At 39.3% G+C, this 24,909-nt stretch overlaps 1 protein-coding gene across 2 annotated transcripts in view; it reads right to left on the bottom strand.

The window, feature by feature from the left end:
• The window catches only part of dpy19l1l (dpy-19-like 1, like (H. sapiens)), a 29,810-nt gene extending 12,080 nt beyond the window's left edge, over positions 1 to 17,730 (bottom strand). Inside the window, exons 1-12 of one of the 2 annotated variants that reach the window (XM_006791816.3) lie at positions 17,311 to 17,730; positions 16,848 to 16,872; positions 16,661 to 16,748; positions 14,368 to 14,505; positions 13,131 to 13,251; positions 10,272 to 10,365; positions 9,983 to 10,040; positions 7,512 to 7,603; positions 5,385 to 5,484; positions 3,218 to 3,295; positions 644 to 730; positions 364 to 423 (exon numbers count right to left, since the gene is read on the bottom strand). In XM_006791816.3, coding sequence (XP_006791879.2) covers positions 364 to 423; positions 644 to 730; positions 3,218 to 3,295; positions 5,385 to 5,484; positions 7,512 to 7,603; positions 9,983 to 10,040; positions 10,272 to 10,365; positions 13,131 to 13,251; positions 14,368 to 14,505; positions 16,661 to 16,748; positions 16,848 to 16,872; positions 17,311 to 17,533 — 1,164 coding nt within the window. In that variant the 5' untranslated portion in view covers positions 17,534 to 17,730. The remainder of the gene's footprint in view (positions 1 to 363; positions 424 to 643; positions 731 to 3,217; positions 3,296 to 5,384; positions 5,485 to 7,511; positions 7,604 to 9,982; positions 10,041 to 10,271; positions 10,366 to 13,130; positions 13,252 to 14,367; positions 14,506 to 16,660; positions 16,749 to 16,847; positions 16,873 to 17,310) is intronic. The other variant, XM_035908182.2, reaches the window with a different exon arrangement.
• Positions 17,731 to 24,909: the final 7,179 nt, after the last annotated feature.

Below are 24,909 nucleotides of genomic sequence, written 5' to 3' on the forward strand. Positions count from 1 at the left end.
TAGACATTGGTGGATTGACATGTTCAAATACATACATAAGATTCAGACAGGCGATGTATGGTGGTGAAGAACAAAGCAGTCAAACATGCCGCATGCTTACTCTTTGAGATGTTAGCTTCATATATTTTAGCAGAGCAGGGATACCCGACTGTCTGATAACACTCTATTCTGTTAGATCAACATTAAGTGATCTCTCTCTCTCTCTCTCTACACACTTTTTTTTTTTGGGATATTCATGCAACCATTTACTCGTTTTATTTTTTCTTCTCAAAAGTGTGTGAATGTTATAAGAATGACACAATTACTATAAAGTGGAAACATGTAGTTGTGCAGTAAAGCATAGATAATAAAACTCTTTAGTACCCAGATGACAATGCCTTGTCTGAAGACTTGAGAAAATCGCTCCCTCATTGCAATGATTACCTAAAAAATAAAACAACAAATCTTAAGTGAAAAGCAAGTGGAATAACTCCACTCCAAAGGAAAAAAATACAATGCAGTTACTGTTATACATGTGTTACAACTGTGTACTCTTACAAATATGCTGAAATTTAAACCCACCTGCATCACTGATCAGAGTAAACAGGACTGACTTGAATCAATCGATGATTAAACATTCGTAATACAGGAGCCTCCAACTCACCCAGATTGACACTAGCGAAGAGGCGTAGAAGGATGTAAGGAGCATGGAGTTACCAAACATCAGGACAAAGCAGACGCCGAGTGTGATCTGCATAAAGAGGACAAAGAGAAAGCATCGTTCCTCACATGAACATGGTATTCAAACCACTGAGGGCCGTTTAGTGCAGCCCCGTCCTATTTGGTGCAGCATGATGTGCATGACCCGTGTGTGCAATTAAACAATGCTGAACATCCAAGCTTGGCAGGTAGTGCCTGATGGCAGCACTATTTCTATTGCTGCCATAAAAACACTTAGTCCCATGTTTACCGCCAACAGCAAAAACGTTTCTGTAGCAGGAAGATCGTCAGGGATACAGCGTATTAATAGTCTGCATGCCACTGTTGATGTTGGCGTTTGCATGTTTTAAAAAAAAAAAAAACAAAAAAAAAAACCAACACTTTTATTATGTAAACATGCATTAATGTATTAAAACATAAATATACAGCCACAACTAAAATACAATCCTATTCAATGACCTGTTTATAATGTTGACAGTGACAAACCAGGGGCTTCAGCAGCTGCTGTATCAACACGTTCTGACTCCCAAAGCGTCACATTTTACGCTAGGTGACAAATCGTCAACATATTACGTTTTCGGCTACCCACCACGTTCCTAAATGACGACCTCGGAAAAAAAATGAGGAAATATGAGAACCGTATGGACTCAATCTACACATGTTCGCGCTTTTTCTTCAAATCGCTTAGAAACACGCTATTTAACATAATTAAAGTCATGGTTAAGGTCACGAATAAGGTTATGGTTAGGGCTAGGGATAAGGTTAGGTTTAGGGCTGGAACGTCAATTACCGCGGGAGCATCATTGCACTGGATTTCGCCCATAACCCGCCACGTACCATAAGAACGCCGAAGGTCTCCTTTCGCGTTCCTCAGGAACGCCGCGGGACGTGACAAAACGTCGGCATGTTACGCCTCGGGAGTGAGAACGGGCTGGCTGTAATTATTATGAAAAACTGTTGTAGATACTTATTAGAAAAATTATACCGATTATGAAGCCGCTGCAATGCTTTACAGATTGTAAAAAGACTTTGGCATATATAAAAAGGTTTATTTTCTGCTTGTGTGATGAGTCTAAACTCAGTATTGGAAACGAAACGGTACTGCCAGATGAACCTCAGTGGTGACAGTCAAAATGTTACCAGTTATTCAGGCACTGAACAGATATTTTTCAGAAACATCATTATTATTATCATGATATTGATGAATGTTTGCTCTAGAAAATGTCAAAGTGCTTTTCGACTGATCAAAATTGCTTTGATTAGTACCGTACATAGATTCAGGTTCTCATAATGCTAATCAACACTGAAAATTTAGAGCTTTTCCTTTTCTCTCTCTTATAGTACTCAGTCTCTGCCTTTGTGTTAGCTCAATGAAGAATGAGAGAGGTTCATTGCTCACGTGCTGAGCTGACTTCTTGCTTAAGAGCAAGACCCCAGATTGCAAAGCCATCCTGTGTATAAGGTTTTCCGCTCAGTGGCTTTTTGAGGGGGGAAAAGGTCAATTAAGCATCTAGGAAGTTCTTTACTTTGCAAAGTCACTAAAAGGGCAACAAAAAGGTGGGATGAAGCATGATGGATGCTGTAGGAGAGAGAAATGTCTTACATATTTCCACATAAAAAAGCATCTTAACAACCTAGAAACCAAATGATATCCAAATAATCAAATGCTGAAGTGCTGCCATACAGACAGGAAGTATTTCTGGTATTTTTATAACAGTAGCTCACATATTTTGAGGCTTTGTATGTAATTAGAAACCTCCTATTGGCATATGAGTGAGCACATGTGTACGCTCTGTAACTAATGACAGTTTTCAGGCTCATTAACACAAGCTGGAGGTCACAGAGGACATCGGCTCCTGGTTGTGTCCATTCTTTTCTTGAACACACACACACATAGTCATCACTCCCAAGCTCTCTAAATTATGCAGAGCCATATGCCTTCCTCTGACACAAATCTCCAGCATCTTACCACAAAGGCCCTTCTCCTTATCAGTGGCGCACACAGGCCCTGGCTAACAGCTTGGCATGCTGAGAGGATTAAGGGTAAAGAATGTGGAGAAGAGGGACAATGTCCAAAATACTACACCCACAAAGAAAAATATTTTTACACGTTTCCAAACAAATACAGATATCCTTTTGTCCTTGGTGGTGTGAAATAACTTGCCCACACATCCCTCGTCTTTTAGGCACTCATGTATGCACAGTGGTATCCTTAAAGCTTTTTCAAGGACAAAGTCTCTGCTGACTTTGTCCAACCAGCTCATGTGAATTTCTCCCAGCTGAGGAGCTGAGGGAGATAAGGAGAACTGAGCGAGAGCAGGTTACAGCTCAGAGGACAGGAGCAGTGAAAACTTTCACTTATGCCAAACACCTGATTCAGAGAAAGTCTGCCTTGTACATCTTGGTAAATTGCTTTAAACGAATACATTTCAACTTTATGCAAATACACTAGTGTCAAATACGTAAAGTTGGCCATTAGAAACAAAACAACTGCAAAAGGAAAAGTTATCTACTGTACCATATGAGTGACGAGGATGGACTGCATCTTAGCAGCAGCGAGGTAGCCCAGAATGTACGAAGCAAACAGAGAAGCCACCTGGAAAACAAAGCGTAGTTTACCATAACAATTCACTCCGCAAAGCTCATTAATGCATCACATACAAAAAAGTCCAAAACAACAATAACATTCCCATGATTATCTTTACATTAAAAGTTGCTAATGTCAAAGCTGGATTTGAGCCTTAGGGGAAATTTACATTCCTTCCTTCCAACAGTAATTTGTAGTATTGTATATTAATCAAGAAAGAACAGGGAAAATGGGGTGCAATAAAAAAAACAAACAAACTGTAAAATCTGCACTTTACATGTAACAACTCATTTTTTAAAGCTTTTATGGCATTGCATTACATAATGTATCTTGTGAAGCACTCTAACATAATATTTTTGTTGTGCATTTCCAGAGCTTAAACCCAAGGCCTGAATACATCACGGTATTTGAAAGATTACAGTTAAAATAAAGTGATTCTCTAAATGCACATAGCAGTTGTTATAAATGTAACCCGAATACCACTTGGATCCTTTACTGCATTCCTCTTCCCTTTATTTCCTGTTGTCTTGTCAGTGTATTTATCACATAAAAACCCTACTTTATATTTAGCATCCATCCATCCAGCTTTCATGTAGTCCGCTCCTATTTGGACATGCTCAAACACCTCACCTAGGAGGCATTTTAGTCATTTACTTGAACCGTCTGAAGTGGCTCTTTTCAACGCGGAAGAGTAGCAGCTCTACTCTGAGCTCTAGGTAAATGACACTCTTCAGCTCCAGCTTGTTTCGGCAATCTCATTCTTTCATTCAGTCCCCACAGCTAGAGGCCACAGGATGGTAGGAACGGAGGTCAACTGGAAAATCGACATCTTCGCTTTCCGTCTCGGCTCATTCGTCATCATGACAGACTGGAACAGGATCCACATTTCTGCACACACTGCACCACTCCATCTGGCAATCTCCTGCTTCAGTCTTCCCTCATTTATAAATAAGACCGCAAGATACTAGAACTTTGATTTAGACCAGCAACTCATTCCCCACCTGGAGTGGGCAAGCTACTCTTTTCTAGCTGAGAACACCTTAGATTAGGAGGTGCTCATTCACATCCCCACTGCGAACCACTCCAGCACAAACTAAAGGGTGCTGCTGAATAAAGAACTACATCATCTGCTCAAAGCAGAGGTAAGACCACCAGCACCCACTGGGAACAAGTCTGAGTTACTGCTGATAATGTAAAACAAAACTAACTACAGTTATAGTGAGCGCTTTAACAAAAAACAAACAAAAAGAAACAAAAAACCCTGATACTTCAAAGGACCCATGATGGGATGCTGTCCAGTACCTGTTCTTGTGTTGGGAATTCACACTCAAATGTAATCCGTTGGAAGGTTTTCTAAATTGGCCAATACAATTACTGATCATAATCAAATTCTGTTTGACTATTGTAATTGCTCAAGGGGGTTACTGTAGGCCTTGTAGAAAATTAACTGTGCGACTGCAAATTTTAAAACAACCCCCCCCCCCCAAAAAAAAACCAACAACTGACATCCAACTCCCTCTGTACTGATGAGTAAGCAGTGCTTGTAGGTGTATTTGGCCTTGGATTGCATTATGCATGCAGTGGCTGAGGTGAATGGGTTCAATTAGCAGCTTATAAATGTGAAACAAAGAAATAATAGCTGTGAAACAACACGTCCCGCGTGAAAGTCCCTGCACAAAAGCAGCAGAGCCCTGAGGGGGCAGCAGCAGCAGCAGCAGCAGCGTGGGCTAAACTGTTACTAAGCACATATGCTTGCTGCAGTGACCTGTTTGTTCTGAAGTTATTCGACTCTTCTGTCTGCCAGCCCACACACCTTAATTTACTTCTTTATACTAACGTAAATGTGTCAATCAGTTAGAAAATTTTCAATTTAAGAATGTTTTTTGAATTTTATATAATTTGAATCTCCTGAGTTTATCCCTTTTCTTTCAGTCTTTCTGATTTTTTTATTTCTTTGCTATGTTGCCCAGCGTCTGATTTTTTGCACCTGCGCTGCCAGTCCTCTGTTCTCTCCAAGTCTCTATTTTCTCTTTAATCTCTGTGCTCCCTTTACATTCCCCCTCACATTCTCTCACAATGTTTATCTTGCTCTGTTTACCTGGGTGAGCAGCACAAACTGGGCAAACTGCCAAGGCAGCATAAAGCACAAATTGGAGATGCCCAGAGCGACCATAGCTGTCCGGCTCGGGTTCCGTGTCCTGGGGAGGGAAGACACAGATGGAGGGAAAAGGTGGTGAGAGCGAGGGTGTGGCAGAGATAAAGATGAGATGTATTAAAATGCTTGAGAAAACACAGATGTACAAACATTCACTCTCACACTAATGGTAATACAGAAACCTGATTATGGACAAAGTTACGCTAAAAAGAAAATAAAACAGAAGTACTTCTCAATTTACTGTTAACTGTGACACTAAGAGAAGTCACACTATCAAAACAGTTTTCACACAACTTGAGCTGCCAACCACCAGCTGGGTGTTAAAATGAAAAGAAAAAACAGATGCTTCCCCATCTTTCTTCATATTTTTGAAACCGTTCAAGCGCTTAGATATAATTAGGCATGCAGACTATATACCCAACTAATGCTCCATATAATATCTGAGCCGTGTAGGCGTAGGTATTATGAACTGATTACATGAACGTGTTCAGACATCTACTTGGTGATCGTTTTATCTGGATATTATGCTTAGCTGCTTATTGTCATATAATCTGATCAGACAATCACGTGACGGCAGTGATGATTTGGGAAGTGGAGGTATTTCAGTGATGTTTGAGTATTGCTGAGACTGTTGATTTTCTGGAATTTGCATAACACCCAGAATAATGAAAAACAAAAACAAAAACCCCATCCAGCAGCAGCTTAGCAGGCAGAGATTCATAGCTGATAAGAGGTCAGAGTAGACAGAACGGGTAACTGTGCTGAGCAGAAAAGCGGCTCAGAATTAGCCAACTATCCTTTAGGTAGTTGTGCTTTGATGGTACAAAACCATGCCTGGGTCGACAGAAATCTGAGGCTGCAGCGAGCACAAGATCAATCGAACTGGAAATTTTAAGGCTAAAAATAAAAAACTGCAGCTAGTCTAATGATTCTCCACTCTGCTAAAGCTTGAGACAGAATCCAAAGGTCCAGGCTGCTGGTGGTGTGATAGCATTGGGAATATTTTCTGGAACACTCTGGACTAATTCCAATCACAGTTTGAACGCCACAGAGCCGGAGTATTGTTACAGACCGTGTACATCCATTCATAGCTACAACTTATCATCTTCAAACAGCAGTGAACTGTGTCAAAAATAGGGCTGTTCGATATAACGATATATATCGGATGACGATATAAAAACGTCTATCGTTTCATTTTACGCTATCGTTTGTTTCGTGGTGTCGCAAAATAAACTGTTTATGGCAATATTTTTTTCATCGTTCTGATGGTAATTGTAGTGGCTATATTAATTTCTTGAAGTTCTCTCTTTCTCTTATATTTAATATAACCACACTACAGACAGACAAGCACATGTTTTTATGCGTTGTCGTTAGCAACAACGACGGTAAAACTATCGCGTGTCCGCTTGTTTATTTTCACGTGAAAGAGTATGCAGAGTGTTTACGGATGAGAAGCAAAAAGAGCCGTCAGGTGCTAAAAAATAAACCTTAGGCTCAAACGTTAGAACAAGCTTTTCCCAGCACGCCGTTTCATGCATCGGTTAAAACACTCGACTCCAGGTACACGACGCCCAGCTGGAAACACTTCACGCAAGTCGAGCTGCCCGAGATTCACAGAATTTACAGAAAATGTAAAATTTTTGTGATTTATATCGTTATCGGGACGATAGATGTCTTATATCGGGATATGAGATTTTGGTCATATCGCACAGCCCTAGTCAAAAAAGTCCAAGTATGGATTTCATAAACATGATACTGAGATCAGATTTTGTTGACCTCCCCAGTCACCAACTCTGAAACCAGTAAAGCCCTTTTGGGATGTGGCAGATGGTCATTCAGCAAACAGATATTTTGTGATTCAATTATGTCAACATGGAGCAGAATCACAAAAGATGTTTCCACCATCATTTAGAGTTCGTTAAGCAAAACAAGGTCCCACACCAGTATTAACATGACAGTTATTCATGATGTGCTCGGTGTGTTTGTGATGCCTTTGCACATTCTGAAACACTTTACCAAATTACAATAATATGAATTTAGCAGAGCAGTGGAGACGTTGAGTGAGTTTACCGTAGGATGTATGTGAGAAGAAGCATCTGCAGGACCAGGAAAGGGTAGGCAAAACTCTCCCTCAGAGGCGGAGTCCACATCACTCGAGTGCTCTGATAAAATACACGTGGACAAGAAAAGAATCAGATTTGCTCAAACTCAAATTCACTCTGATTTTCTTTGAGAGAGAAAAAACAAAACAGAGATACATTTTACTCCTCTGCAGCTTATAAATAAATCTCAGTTAATCCTATATTGACACAGACTGTATAGTAACACACAGCTTGTGTAGAGATTACAGACACTTAATGTAAGACATCTGGTATCGGTCTATTGGCAGGATTTCTTAAATGCAAAAACACTGTGGGTGAGGAGGTTTGCATGTTCTTAATCTATGCTGTAGCAGGAGAACACATTTATTGATGAATTCTAGGTCACCTCACTAGAATAAAATAAAGCAGTTGAAAGTTTAAGCCGGTGACTGCATTTAGCTGTAGTTAATCAACTTTAGGCTGATGTGTGACTGTTTCTTTGTGACTGTACTTCATGCTTTTCAGTCCTCAAATAAAGTGATTGCCTACAATCAAGTTTAGACAAATGGATTGCATCTAACTTTCTGAATGTCTACTTTTGACTGATATGGCTCTATATAGGGCTGGGCTATATCATACCGTTCACGGTAATACCGGTGTAATTTTGGGTAACGATAGGAAAATGAAATATCGTGATAGAATATGGATAAAACGCGCATGCCTATGTTTACATACACACATGGCGGTGACGCAGAATGAGAAGAGCGAAAGTGGATCGTTAAATGAACCAGATGAACCAGATGAACCAGAATTGGTTTGTAAGAATGCTTCAACTTCAGTGGTGTGGAACTGGTTTAGCTTTTGTCCGTCAGATACACAACAAAGCACTATTTTTGGTAGAGCATGCTAGTGGGCCGTCGTTATTACCGTGTTGTTTGGAAAATACGGCACACTTAAAATCAATCCTTTGATTTTTCTGAAAATCGACAGTGCCCCTTATAATCCCGTGTGCCTTATGTATGAACTCTGGTTGTGTTTACTGATCTCGAAACGATTTTATGTACACGGCGCTCGAAAATCTGTCAAATGTTTCAGTACGACTTTGCTAAGCTACGAAGCCGCACCGCTTGATGGATTGTCGGAGCATTACGGCTATCGTAGGCAGGAGTCTCGCGGAGTGATACGTACTGGGCTTCAACATAATATTACCGTATTGTGTGTGTATAACCTCTTTTTAAGTTTTGTGGATATTATACATGGTTATGCTGAGGATATGTCGGCCAATTTCCACTGGAAATGCCTTTTGGTTAAACTGTCAGCAAGGAATTTGCACTGTTACATTTTTATATAACTTTAATGCACATAAAAACAGCTGCTTGTTTAAGTGAAAATACATTGATGGGATTTTTTGCACTAATAAAGTTGTGGAGTTGTAAAGCATTTTGTCTAGTGTCAATTATATTGTCAGTTATATCGTTATCGCAAATTTTCAAATGTATATCGTGATAAATATAACAATGAAGTAAAAATATTACAAATGAAAGACTCACAATTAAACAGAAAAAAAGAAATAAAATTAAAAGAAATAAAAATAACACCATGTAAAATGCTGAATATAGAATAAGGAGCTCTTGTGTTCCAACAAACGATTTATTAATTTGATTCCTTACTCCGTTTTAGTGTGAAAACAGGAACAGTAGACTAATAAGGTACAAACTGCACAGTTGCAGCTTTTATCTGTGCACGGCTCCAGTCTGCTTAGGTCCTGCTGTTGAGCTTGATTTAGACTTCTGCAGGAAATCTACGTCCTAACTTGCATCATAACCAGAAACTCCTTTTATCCCTATGCCGCAGCCTTCCACACCACTCAAGTTGTTGTGGTGTGCGTCCACACGACGTGTAGTTACATTTCTCGAGAGGTGAACGTCAGGTCATGCAGAAAGTTACAGCGTAAAGTTAAAATTAGTTTCAGATAATAGAGCAAGTGACGATTTCGATTTCCTGCAGAAGCATAATTCACAGATTAGTGAACCTGTCTCTAAAGGCTAATAAACACCCACACCTCTATTTTAATACAGTCAACACTGACCTCAGAGCGCCTACCTAGCCAGACTGCCATTTTACTACTTCCTCTGAAAAAGTGGAAATTACAGATGCTGCTGTCACAAGCCGCCATAGCACTCAGGGAAAGGACAGAAATGCGTTCGAGTGTGCGCTTGACTGAAATTTGTTCTGGAGGAAACTTGAGAGAAGAAGATAGGCGGAGGGATTCAGCTTTGAGTGCGAGCCAAAAACAACTCTAAGCTCCTTTGAGGGCTGAAACGAGTCCCTATTAACCATCCTTCTCTTTTTCTGAGGGTTTTTTTTCCATTTTGAGTTTTACAGATTTCAGAAGCTTACACTTCCCAAAGCTCCAACATTTGAATATCCTGATAAAGATATTAAAGGAACTGCACTTACCTCACCGTGATTGAAGAAAAAACACAATGTGGTAATAACGCCGCCCAGTCGACTGCCACTAATGAGGAAAAATGAAAATGAGGTGGGATTAAAAGAAGAGCAGAAAGCAGCAGACGGATTCAGAGAGGTTATCTTCTTTCCGATAGTTCAAATCTATAAATCTGACCGAGACAGCAGACAAATGGTCTACGCCTGACAGCTTATTGGGAGGGACCATTTAAAAATTATCCTCTCCTCACTAGTGTCCATGTGAGCATGTCAGGAGAGAGTGCTTAGCTGGAGAGGTTACCTGAGGTAGGAGCCGTACATGAAGAAGATGCTCATCATCATGCCGTTCAGCAGGAACACACAGGCCACATAGAAATACGCTGGGTCACCCATTCCTGGAGCGCACAACAGAGACAGGCAGAAATGCAGCTTTTATCCAGGTTAAATGCTACCAATAGAGTTCTCTGACATATAATTCAGCTTTGATAACGTAATAACTGATTATTTTTCCATTGACCAGCTAATTTGCTACATTTCACAAAGACTTATTAGAAAGTAGTAACTTGAGGACATCGTTTGGACATTGGAAATTGCTGATATAATTTTTTACAGATGTAAATGATCAAGAGCTGTACGTCAATATTCAACTACTGGTATATTTGCACGTCGCATAGGATGTGAAACAAACCCATCATCTCTGTCTGCAGTTCCTTTCACTTCAGTTCACCTTACTGTTGCTAATTACCGATTTTGTCATGTAGAATAGCGCTTCATGCTCCTTTAGCAAGATTTTCCTTGTGTTAAAAAGTGCAACTGAAAAATGTATGAATAATACTGCTAAGCTCTGCCATCCTACTATTCTCTCTCTGAGCAGCAGCACCACCCACATGGAGGCTGAGCAGCCTGTGAGAAACATTTGCTTTAATATTTTTTCTATTAGTAATGACTTTGTACATTATCTATCCATCCATCCACCCTCTTCCATGTCACCGGGGGACTGCAGCCTATGCTAATTAAAGCAAATCCATTATTAATATGCACTTTTTTTGCTTGTAGGACTGCCTTCTATCCTTCTCCATTGAACAGATGATAATTATGCTTTAGTTAACATCACTGATGCAAACATAGAAACTTTGTTGCAAGATTTAACAACTTATTACAGTGAAATATTGATGGGAGACATACCTCCTGTGAGTTTGTGCACTGTGTGAAACATTATTGATTTTAAGTTTTTCTGACTGACTAGCACAGCCAATATGTTTGAACTTATGATTTTAACTTCACCTTTGATTTTGTCAGACCACTTTGCAGTCATCTCACACACCCTAACACCCCTTGAAAATGACTGCAATCACGAAAAGAATGTAAATCTCTGATTACAGGAGTAATCTGAAAACACACCCCCACACACCCCTACGTGTTTAATGATCTGAAAGTCACATTTGCAGGCATCTCAATCAAGCTGTACTGCTTGCATTTTGTGTGCAAACTGGGTCACTGCAGATTGAACAAGTTAGGTCATGCAAAAATAACCCATGGAACAGGTAGGATTTCTGTGCTCTGCTTCTGCAATGAAGACACCACAGACTAATCACTTCCTGCAGACTCTGTGTTGCAAAAATTTTCAGTTCTGCTACTTAAAAAAATTATAGTAAAAAAAATCCATATGTAATGGTATGTGTGAGATAAATATATGCTACTCAGGTCTTTTATGTCCTCTCCGTGTCTGCATGGGTTCCTCCCGTAGTAAAAAATCATGAATGTTAGGTTAAATGATAATTCTAACTTGACTGTAGGTATGAATCAGAGTATGAATGGTTATCTGTCGGTCTCTAATTTAGCCCTGTGACCCGGGACCTGTCCAGAGTTTATGCCACCTCATTCCCAGTGTTGGCTGGAATAGCCTCCAACACCTCCATGACCCGGAACTGGATAAGCAGTTAAGCAAACCGATGGGTGACAAAAATAACAGTTTTTATACAGCATCTGAAATGTCATATCTGAATGACACCAAAGTTGAAGCATAACAAACAGGAAGTACATTAAACAACATGTCACGATCAGCCCTATCAAAAAAATAAATAAAATAAAAAAATGTGGGGTTAAAAAAAAACCCAAACAAAAACCATCAAACTGGAATAATACATTATTAGAGCACATCCCACCGCAGGTTTCACAAGTCATTCTCTAAATTCTGATGGTGAGATTAAAGTTTGAAACTTTAGTGACAGTAAATAGGTTTTGTTCACTTCACTGCTCAGTTAAATGACGTCTCGCTGCTATATTCTTGGCACGATCTCCTCTCAATGATTCCAGCATAATAAGAAGGTACACAGAACAGACCTACACGGCAACAATGACTAAGAGATTGAAGATGCATTGACATCGCATCATCTCCGTGATGTGACGGTAAATCACTGGACAAACAGAAAACGGATCTTGCTCCAAAACTGCTTGTTCCGTTCTACTGTGTAATTTTAAACCACACAAAAATAACATACTGGCTGAGTTACAGGAAATGCAATGCAGCTTGCATCAGGTTTATGTAAACACTGTGAAAACAGCCTGTGTACATCAGCCGTGGGGTGCCACATTCACTAATGAGACCGACAGAAACATGGAGACTGCAGCTTCACAAAGGAAAGCTGACAGCAGCTTTTGCTTGTTTTCTCTCAGCAGACTTAATTTCCAGTTTTACCGTGAGCCAACGTAAAAAAAAAAAAAGATGTGGAAAAGGTTAAAAACATTTTTCCCCCTCAAGGCTAGAAGAAAAAAAATCAATGAGTATATTTCTCTTCTTTTGCATTAAATGTTATTCAGTAAGTGTTAGTTTTGCAGTGGATGTCTGGATGCCTTAAGCTTAACTACTACTTCTTCTTTTTTTTAAACCGCAGGCCTAAAAATGATCTCTTAGCCGACTGCCGGACTGTCAAATGAGGTCAAGAATTACTTACCAAACTTCTCAAATCTGCGATATTTGTACTTCTCTACATCTTAAGTGACAGCTAAACCGTTTATTCAAGCAAAGGGGCTACAATTGTCACCAAGTAGGATGAAGTACGGGAACGGATTAGATTTGACCCGTGTGTGTGTGTGTGTCTAAATACACAACTGAGCACATTTCTAGTTAAGACTTACATGCCATGGCAACAGTGTTTACCTTCACAGCTGTCCACAGGAGTGAGTCCCTCTCCTCTGTTGATGGACCAGCACATTTTTGTAGGAATCCCAAAGTAACCCATTACACCTGTGTACATCCGGTACCAGCTGGCCAGGACCACCTGGGGAGAACAGACAGGATGTAAAAATCCTGTTTAAACATCAAATTTTAAATTACTTTTTTTCTCCCTTTTATTTCTGAGGAGTAGACACTAGCATGATTTGGATTCTGGTCTATGAGTTTGCATGTTGGTGTTGGATGTTGGAATTGAACTCAGGACCTTCTTGCTGTGTGGCAACAGTGCTAACCACCGTGCCACCGTGCTGCCTTTAAAGTCATCTAACTGTAATAAAATAAATTTAAAAAAAAAAAAAACACACACACACACACACACACACACACACACACAAGAATCAATGTTAAGCTGTGCAATCTATAACAACCTAATTCAACTTTCAATTTGGCTTCTCAGAAAATTACAAAAAGACAACGGAGATAAAACGCTGCTGTTTCACAGTCTGTTCTGCACTACGTCGGCTTTCCAGCACATCTTTTTCCTTTATTTTGTTCCATCAGAGTAGCCTGATTACTCACTCACTCATCTTCAGTGAGCATATTTCTTAACCATCGTGTAAAGAAAGAATTAAACAAATCTGGTTTCTCCATCCAGCAAGATTCATTGTTAGAGAAGCGCATTAATCTGGCATGTATACCACTTCTAACTGCACTTATTGCTATTTGCTACATGGCAAAGGACTGCAGAGAGAAAAAAAGTAGAGGGGATGCATGAAAGGAGAAAATGCATGGAGCAAAATTCAACATAAGCAATCATCTAAAAGACTAAAAAAGTTTAATCACCAAACATCTATTTGCTAAATTCATAAACTGTTGTTATGTAATTCTCCAATTACCTGCATTATCTGATTTGGCTCATTAAATGCATCCAGATTCTTGTACTGCCAACACTTCAAACAATATAATACTAATAAAGTGTTGTAAAAAGGTTTTTTTTTTATCCCAAAGCTTAAAAACATCTTCACGATAAAATTACCTCACCCTTCAAACCTTTTATTCCTTCTCTAAAAGAGTTTTGTTTGTACTAAGGGATTCACTGTATACATCCCACGAGAATGAAGATTTGATCTTCTTCTGAAAATATTTCAAAGTTCTGAATAATTTTAGTCTGAGAGCAGCAAATAAAATATGTGCACGGTAATTTGCCAAAAATCAATATTACCTCTGGATAGAGGTTGAATCTCTTCAGTGTGTTAATAACCAGCGGATGCTCGGTCAGCCGATCGTTCATGACCATGTGAAGGCCGTCCAGGAAAGAAGGAGCCTCAATAATTGTCTTGTAGTAGGAATAGTACAGACCCTGGTATCAAAAAGAACATTACATACAGAAGATTACAGAAAGAAAAAGGCAGCAGACGGATACTAAATATAACTCCAGCACTACAACTCAGACAGAAGAAACTGGAATGGTTTACACAGGCTCAGCAGATGGCCATGGCTCGCAGCCCATTTGGTAGCACGCAGCAGGGGGAAGGCAAGACAAGTATTCTGTTTTCATCTGACAAAGTTTTCACCTTGAGCGTCACTTAAACAGCAGCTTTTACACAGAGCGATGGTGATCTAAAAAGCAGCAGTGCTTATAGACACAAATGTTAATTTTGCTCGTGTGCAGCTCTTTATCGAGCGATCAACGTGGAAAGTGACAGATGAGTAACAACTGTAAAGTCCAACATGGTTAGTATTACTAATTTGATTTTCTCTGAATGGACAGTCATAGTCAAACTAGGTTAACTACAGTCATCAGTAAGTCTTCTAAATATTTATTCTCTCCCCCTTTCACTTCAGCTGACGTCTGTGCAATGGTTATTGTTGACCAACTCTGGCTGGTGTGCTCAAGGGTCAAAGTTCACTTTAACCAACTTTTCATTGGAAATCAGTTTGCATGTCAAATAGAAGCACTGTTTTTGGGAAATTATTACAACATCATCATCTTAACTATGCAGGAATGTTTTGTGATGATGATGTTGTAAGCCTCGCATTTCTTTATTAACCTGGCTGATCTCATTTTGATGGCCTTTTTTAAAAAAAATGCAAACTGCTGTCATATTTTGTTTTACAGAAGGCTAACGTGACAGTGCTTGTATGCTCACTGGGGCAGCAGCAAATATTTATTGCCAATAACAATCTACTCATTAAGTTTTAATGACTTCAGCAATGATGAGGTCTATAAGATGTGATGAAAATGTTTAAAAAGTGCATGTTGTGAAAGCCAAAGAGTTGTCTCTGCCTGATTCGTGTGACTAACTTCACCACATTTAAATTTTAAGCACAACTACCCCCCCAAACATTCCCTTACAAATGTCGCATGCACTTCTTATGTTAAAAATCCTATTTTAATGCAGTACCATCAAGGCAACATCTAATCTGTCTCAATGTCATTTAGCAGCTTGACAAAATAAAATAATCATGACATAGTTAGAAGGAATTAGAGGCATAAAGTCTCTGAGAAAGTTGTTGGCCCACATCCTACCACAACAGCTCAAACGTGAACGTTTTTATGAAGATGGTGGAGAGCACTTTCTAATATGTGGGTGTAAAATCCACCACATATGTTCAGATGGGCTGGTATCTGTTATTAACACAAATCTATAATTCACATCCTCTCATAGCTGAACACAAATCATGGAGCCCTCATGTCTGATGGATGCACTGTCCTCTTGGAAGAGGAGACCACAAAATCATCATCCTGTTTCAGTTACTTCCTTTAGGGTTCACCCTATCCTTATCATCCCCCAACCAACCCTCTACATTCCCTCCCTTGATACATCCATGAATTATCTCTGTGCCATTCTTCCTTTCCTCCTTCCTGGCAGCCCCATATTTAACATCCTTTCTCTAGTATATCCACCATCCCTCCTCAGCACATGTCGAAATCTCAACCAAAACAAAGTTAACAAAGTTAAATATATAAAAATAATCACTCACAATGGCTCTTTATTGATTTTCAGTGACCATGTAATCAAATCAGACAAGTCAGCTAAAAAAAAAAAGAAAAAGAGAAAGCCACCACAATATCTAAGTATTGTTTGGACAACATTCACGTGTATCTTCAGCTACAAGGACAATAAACTGCTCTGCAACAGGTGTAGTGCATGGCTGAAATGTAGCCAAATACATTAATATCATGGGATTGAATTTGGGGTTATTGAAAGACCCAAGATAGTTTTCCAATCTGCTCAAACAGCCCCCCCCTTTAAATGAGCAAACACCAGGAACAACTGCCGCTATTTTGATGGTAAAGGGAATCCATGCTAAATATTAATTTGATTTAGACCTTTATCATCTTGTTTTGTAGCAAAGGATTTCACACTTTTTACTGTCTTATGCCAAAATAAAGGTAGACGATGGTAAACAACGGCCATACAAAAACTGTGCCCTTCAAGATTCCAGATGACAATATTTATCAAAGATTTGTGCACCCTGCTGTTGCCTTACCAAAAAGAAAAACAAATTACCATTTCTGTTCGAAAAGCCATTTCCTTCTCCAGGTTAGACAGGTGTGAAAAGTGCCTGTCATTCTCAAAGAGCTGTGTGAGATGATACCTAATTGCAGGGGGAGAAATATGTGTGAAGTAAGAGCAAGTAAACGCAACAGTAGTTAGTGAACGATAACTTGGTAAAGCCGATAAAAGCGCAGCTTACCAGTGCAGATATCCAGTCAGTGCAGCTGTGAACAGAAATAATTAACTTTAACTACTGCAGAAAAAAAAAAGCTACTTCATCACTGAGAGAGGAGGCTAGATTTGCAAAGCCACAACCCGCTGGTTAGACTACAGGAGAGATGTTTTTGAGTGATACGGGGGTTATAACTATTGTGCATTTAGAGGAGAACGCCAAGCTTGAAGTTTGCCAGAAAACCTGTTAACACGTGTGGAGCTGATGTGGCATATAGGCGGAAGAAATACGGGACACTTTCATTTGATTTTAAAGGACAGCAACAGCAGGTAACTACCGCTAGAGAGGTAGCGTTAGGGTGAGCTAACGTTAGCCAAGTGATCGGCAGCGGAGATAACTTAATTTAGCGGAGCTGCTAATGCTGCTAGTGTTAGCACTCGTTAGCTTGTGGTTCTGCAAGAAGCTAACGGGCTAGTGGTTCTGAACTTACCGAGGAGAAGAGTGATTCCCAGCTTGGCGGCTGCAGACGGAGTTAGCCCCAGCTTGTGTCTGATGCCCGAAAGCCCGTTTGAATGCGTGCTGTTGAAAACCTTGCCCTCCCTGCCTGGTCGCCTAACGTTACTTTTGCCAGGTGGCGAAACAAGCGGGCTCCTGTCGCGGTCAGTCTGGGTCGCCGGACTCTTCCCGGTTTGCTTTTTGGTTTTAGCCACCATGATTTCCAAAAAGAGACGAATTAAACCGAGCGGACAGCCGCTGAAGAACCCAAGGGGTGTGAGCTGCGCAGCCCCAACAGACGCTCGTATCTGGTCCTCGAATCTGCCCCTTTACTACCTGAGTGATGCTTTGACTGGTTCCTGCCAGAAATCTTGTGAAACTGTGCCCCCTGGTGGCTGTTGGGCACCACTGCAATGAGTTTGGGATCGTAACCATGGCAACACCAACCGCGAGCGCATTTTTATTTTTTTAGTATCAGATGCGAAATAAATAAAATAAAAATAAATAAATAGTAATACATCTAAAATATGCAACTGCCCGATGCGACAGACAGCAGGGGCTAATCCAGGGGCCTCTCTTGTTGAAAGGTCAATTAAAAAAACAAAAAAACCCTAAAAAGACTGCAAATCTGAAATGACCCCAAATAGACACAAAAAAGACACAACCACCAAATCTCAATGTAAAACAATCACACGCTGTAAAAAGATTACAAAGATGTAAAACATGAAACAGGCATAAACAGAAAAAAACTGTAGTTATATCTCTGCAAAGTATCATTTCATGTAACATATAAGGAATTCTTATTTTTATTATATTTTTTTGAGCAAGAAAGATCGCTTTTACTTTTTAAAAAATGTATTTATATTGCTTTCCAAAAAGCTCCAGCAGCATATAACTGGCCTCCGTCACCTTATCAGGCACTTCCAGACTGTCCAAATTGCTTCCTCTGGTTTAGATCCAGTGCTCTTTAGAAGTATGCCAAGTTTCTTTCAGAAAGGGATGTGTTCTTTACAAGTGCCACTTTAGCTGCCTTGGCAGCGATGTTTCCACTGCAGACAAATAAAGCTGAAGCAGCAGAAAGAAGATTTCTATTAATGTGAGATACTGAGCTGTAAGCTGACATGATTCACTACCAGAGCAGTAGAGGAGCAGAGCAGCGTCTAAATGAAATCCTGTCAGATATGCAGCCAAAGGTACAGCATCACACACACACAAAAATAAAAATGATTGATAAATTCAACTCCTCTGATTGATTTTATGATATCGCCAGCTGTTTTCTTCTGAGTGTATGACAGCATTCTGGTATTAGTTAAATAGGACTCTCTGTTTCTTCTGAACAAATGAAGGAGATAGGCTTTGTAGACTGATAACTGGCACTATAATGGTTACAAGCAAAATGAAAACCAGCTGAGTTACAAGACCTGTTATACTGATACTCATTCCATCAAAAACAGGAGTTGATGAAAAGTTGTGTGAACTTTTGTTGTTTCATTTATCAGTGCTGATGATGACACAACAATAAAAGATACAGTCTAGCAACTGGGTTACAAGGGGTTAAAGTTCCACTCTTCCACATAGAGATGGGAATTGAAAACTGGTTCTTGTAGAGAGTCGGTTCCCAATTGTCCAGTTCCATGGAATTGTTGGTCTGTGCCAGTTGATCCCGGACAGATACAGCTGCATTATGCTGCTACCTGCACAGTCGGCATGCTAACGTTAAAGCTGAATGAATGCTGACCCCAGCCCAGTATCCAGACCCTGAACTTCAACAGGTAATAAACTGATGAGTAGTCAGGCTGCAGCCTCTGTTTCTACCTATTTGTGTTTCTTAATTAGAATCACCATGGCGATCAGTTTGCTTGTTTGTGCTGTTGACTTTGTGTTGTACTAATAGTAAGATCATATGTGTCCTCATTAGCATAGCGATTTGTGTTGGTGTATAGGACTATAGCCTATATGTTTATATTGTTAAATGGCAATTATGAGATAAAACAGGTCATTTTACAGAGTAACATGAAAGCACTGTAACGAGTCGTATAATGAATTAGTTTTTCATCACACCTGCGAGCATCTCTTAGTCATCTACTGATCTACTGAAACGAACATAAAAACCATGGAACATGAAGGTAGTAACACTACATAAATAAAAATGTATACGATTCAGAGTTACAGCTCGGTTTCCAAGACAAACAGAGAGATAACTAGCACAGCTATGCAGTGGCTGTGATGCCAGGCTGAAATTTATTTTTAAAAGTTTCCATATCACATGATATTTTTGATTCATCAGTCAATTGAGTTCATTTTCAAATGTTTTTCATGTGTTCGTAAGCAATGAAGGACAAGGAGTTAACAAATGGACAATGTAGGTTCAAACCTGGACTCCTCCAGACTAATGAAAAGTGAATGAAAAAAAACATATGGCAAGATACACAAATAAACACAGCATTCAAAAGAAGTTGAAACTATTGCAGGAAATGAACTAAAAACTGTACATAAAATCTTATAAATATGCAAAATACATTCGCAACCTGTATCAATATGAGGGTTGGCCCCAGTCAATTTATTTACATTCATTTATTTTATCTTAGAAAAAAATCAATACTGGTAATGAATGTGAGCTTTCAATGTAATCATGAACTCATGAACATGATTGAGTCAGAGACTGAAAAACAACAACTTTCAAGCAACTGAGTATGTTTGTTTTGAGTTAAACCCGTGCATGGGTAATGAAAAAAATCATCACTAACTAATAGTTTAAAATATAAAAAAAATAAGAAGAATTCGCATATAAAGGAAACTGGACAGAAAGTATTATTGACCACAAAAAGGTCATGTCAGAAAATTGCTAGCACCATCGGGAATAACCAGCAGATGTCACTAAATGACAACAATCCATGTGTACCATTAACCCACATTTCATCTTCACATCGTTATCATCATCATCACAACCATCATTTTCATCAGAGCATTAATAAAAAAAAGAAAGGAAAGAAAGAAAGATAAAAGTAAGGCAGGTAATTACTCCAAGAAGAAAAACAGACACTTTGATGCTGATGTGTTTGAGTTGAGATGTATTTCACTGATGAAGACAGAGACAATAACATCAGCAAAGATGATTTCATCTCATCTGTTTTTCTTCGGGAAGGACTGACAAGGAGAAAGAAGGAGAAATGGGAGTGACATCATTACATTTCTCTCAATCGATTCCCGCTCAGGGTGGGTTATGGTGTGGTGGGCTTGTATGTGGGTGCAGGGAGATATAATCATAAGAGATGATGAACACATAAGGCAGTGTGTTTGTTTCCAGTGTCTGGGCACAGCTCTTTGAGATGTGATGAGTTTCGGAGGCATACTACATTTTTTAATAATGGGAAAACAGGAAGTTTAAACCCATGTAAGTCCTCAAGTTGTGTATCCTTCATCAGCAAGGAGTGAGATGGATTTCAAATTATTCTGCAGCAATTTTAGAAAGGAAGGATCTGTTTAGTAGGTTATTTAAGTGCAAACTAACGGTTACAGATAGGCTGAGGTGGCTGGCATTATGGCAGGTGTGCAGGCAGGATTACCAGTTGGTTGAAATGCAAAGAGGGAGGCAGGCAGAAAACAGGATCAAACACGAGTCACACAACTGGAGCGTAAGAACAACAGAGCAGAACTAGAATAAAATGTCACTATGAGAATGAAAAAGCCAAGATTTCAGGTATAAATACTTTGAGGCTGGTGTTGGAACTGGAATTCGGTGAGATGGGTGCAAGTTACAGGTATATTACATGTGAGCTTGAGTAAATGGACTCATTTCACCACTTTAAATCCTCCCATACGGGACCGTTTGTTCACTTTCCTTACAACAGTTGGTTCTCACAAACTGTAATTCTCCCGACTGATTTAATGTCACAGCTTTGTTCAAACAGGCTTTCTCACTGCCTACACACATTTGACATGGTGCTTATTGTTACACCGCCCTCTGCAGTTATTTTTGGAGTGCCATCCGTATGTGCCTTCCCTGTTTTGCTTGTCCAAAGCCTCGCCTGAAAACCACCGGCACATGTGGACATCGCATTGGAATGAAAATCCTTCCCTGCATGCCACATCTCTCATCATCAACCCCAATTTCCAACCCACCAGAAGCCCTCTGCCCCTACTCGCTACCATAGCTGTATTTTCTTAAACTCCCTTCTGATTAGAGGCGGACAGGCCAAGACAAAATACAATAACTGATGCTGAGCGGTAGCCAGGGCTGTCAGAAATGCAGAGGTTTTGCTGTACGGGACGACGGTGAAGGAGAAACTATTGAAAACTGTTAGCTCGGCTTGTGATTACACTGAGGGAATTTGTTTTTACACCATATACAGCATGACAGAGGCACCGAAAGGGTGAGAGTGTGAGTGGGTATACTGTCAGGACTTTTAGGCTGAGTAAGTTTTGTGGCGTGAGGTTTGACCTCCTGCTAATTAAAGACAGCTAACCTACACAAAAGACAGTTTTTTACTAAGACAGTTAGTAATTAAATGTAGTCATTTCTAATTACATTTTGGGCTAATTTAGGGTTTCCAGCTGAATTTAGCTAAAGAAATGTTAGATGCATTTGTAGATTCCTGAGCATTCACTATACCGGTGACCCAATATTTACAGTTTTTTTTACAAGACTGAAAACATAAGAACATAAAACAAAGACAAGCCCCCCCTCCCCCACCCACCCAAACATTTACATGACTAGCCTACTATGTCCACTTCTTGTCCACTGTGTCTCATCCTAAAATTCTTTCTCTTGCAGTCAAATCATTTCAACATGTGCAAACAGTCCTTGTATTTTTAATGAGGTTTTGCAGACATGTGACTTGTAACCACATGGCAGTAGCTTGTTGGCTACTTTTGGCCATGTGCCTTTTGAAACATGCCACTGTAAGGGCAAACTTTTACTTTGAAGGTGAATCTTCTCCATCACCAGCTTGTGTCATACTTTCTCTCTCAAGTTATAGTATTAGTAGTTATCAAGTGTCTAAGTGTGACAAAACTACAGGCAATTGTAGCAATCTGCTAGCTACCAAAGCAATCAGCTAGCGGGTTTTTGATGGAGCATCTCTTTTTGCAACCAATTTCGTTCATTGATACCTGGTAACCCTTTAACTTGCATTGTAGTGGTATCATATCCAATGTCGTGGCCAAATTCTGTGTGAAAATGATGTAAAATAAGAAACGTCACTAATAAAACAATTTCACAGCAACCACGAGCTCTTATTAATCCTGACAAAGAGCATCTTGCTAGCTTTTGAATTTAAACAAACAATATGTTACAATTTTTAAAAGTTTTCTTTTTAATTTGGTGATACAAACCAAAGAAAAAACAATAAGGCCTACCTCAAGAATTTTATCCATTTTCCACACAGAAAATAGAGGCAGTGGAGCCCCTTTACTGCCCAACGTAAGTCACTGAGATAAATTAACCTTTATATATAAAACACGTATAAAACATTTAATTAAAACTGAGGCTCTTTTCCCATTTATTTTGACAAAGACTTAAAAAAAAAAAACTGCCTGAGGCTTTAGAAAAAATGACTAATGAATGAAAAGACATTGAATGGTTTCAACTTCCTAGCTGTTTTGCTGTTATATGGATGACAATAGCAGTGATCTGTGCTGTACTTTGAGTTGAAACCTGTTCAGGGGACATGTGGGTCATTTAGATGACTCAATGAAAACACGGTCTGCTGATAAAAAGTCAGAAATGAGCATCTTCTTTAACAACAACAGCTAGACAGAGTGTTTTTATCGCACTTTAAGCCTGAAAGCTTGTTTGATTAGAGTACTAAATACACAAGTAACTTGAATGGATGAATCAAATCACATTTCTTTAAAAAAAAAAATATTTTACTTGCAAAAAAAACGAAAGTGATCAAATAAGACAGATTATATTACTGCATATAATTGTTGAGGGTGATAGAAAATAAGATGACAACAAAGGAGAGAGAGGAAAGACTAAAGCAAGGCTAATGACAAGACTATTTTGTGTTAACAATGTTGACTGTATAGATTTACTTACTTACTTACATCTGCTCTATTTATGAAAACTAATTTGAGTTTCAGGTCCTGACAATGGGGACATTTTCTAGTCTTGCTGGTAGCATCGCTTTAGGCTTGGCAATGGCAGTGTGTTGGTCTCTCTGCCTGTCTGAAAGGCAGACGACCTGCTTGATTGAACAGGTGTTATACTTGTCTTCATAAGTGTAATTTAAGCAAATCACATGTGTGCATGAACCGGGGAGGGACTGAAGAGAAGGGCGGAATTAATTTACGGGCCAAATGGCCCCCCGTGCTGTTGTGACATGTTTATAACAGAGCAGAAACACATGGTGTCAATGATCACTCGCTGTGTGAGTATCAGTTATCTGGACATTAAGGCCCATTAGTATTCTCTGGAAACCAATTCAATTAGTGCTCTCCAGGGGCCACAGGGCCACAACACCACATCAGTCAGACAGTGTGTGTGTGTGTGTGTGTGTGTGTGTGTGTGTGTGTGTGTGTGTGTGTGTGTGTGTGTGATAATTTAAATTGAACAAAAACAAAACTTAACAGTGAGAATATTCTGCTAAATTCTTACTTTAATATCCATCGACTGGTTTGGATAAATATATAAGAAGTATAAGAAGTGTCTCCAAATGAAGTATAATATAACATTTGGAGACACTGTTTGTATTCACACTTACTATGGAGTAATCCTAAGAGAAGAATTCACAATAAGAATATTTGCTTGAAAACCAGTTCTAATTAATGAGATAAATAAGGATAGCTGGCAGTACATCTGATGGTATTCAGTCAAAAATGCCTTTTATTATCATTTCTTTTAATAGCTAATTTGTTGGATTACAGACTGGAATCATAGTATAACATTTTGTATTCGGGATCATTTGAGTTACCACTTCACAATTATAACCCTGCTCGTTGACACTGGTTTGAATCGGTTCCTCTCACTAATGCTAAAACTCAGCCCAGCAGGGCAAAGATGCTAAAGGACACCATGTTCATAAAAATGCTAGTCAAAAACATCAAGGTAAGCGCGCTAGCTGTTAATACTGTATTTTGTTTAAAAGTCAAGTCAGTTAACAAAAAAATTGATTTTATGGGCTATGGGCCTCTTGTCATTCATCGTTTATTACAACAAGTATTATGACACTTTATTACTCACAATTTCTTGAAGCAAGTTTGTAGGAACAGGTCTATTTGTGCTGGGTATTTACATTTACTGTTAATGTTTAAATTACAAAAACACTTTCTAGTTTCAAGTAACCACAGGAAAGGCATTTGGACTGAAACACACTACAAATTTGAGAAAGGTAAAATATGAATGAAGAAGGCACCTGTCTAATTCTGTAGCTGATGGCAACCATGTGATAATATCTTAATTTTATTCTCGTGTTCTAATGTTTTCCCTTTAACCCAGCAGGTGCAGATATAGAACTTTTTCTCTACCCCTCAGGTTGTTGTCATGGCAACACCTGTTTTAGCAGGACACAACGATGGCCTTGGCCTCATCTTAATCCTAGTAACACAGCTGCCTGGATTACCAGGGCACCTTGACCTCGAGCGTTTGAATCCC

This window comes from Neolamprologus brichardi, chromosome 11 (genome assembly GCF_056152115.1).
Source record: "Neolamprologus brichardi isolate AB-2024 chromosome 11, ASM5615211v1, whole genome shotgun sequence".
NCBI classification, from domain to species: domain Eukaryota; kingdom Metazoa; phylum Chordata; class Actinopteri; order Cichliformes; family Cichlidae; genus Neolamprologus; species Neolamprologus brichardi.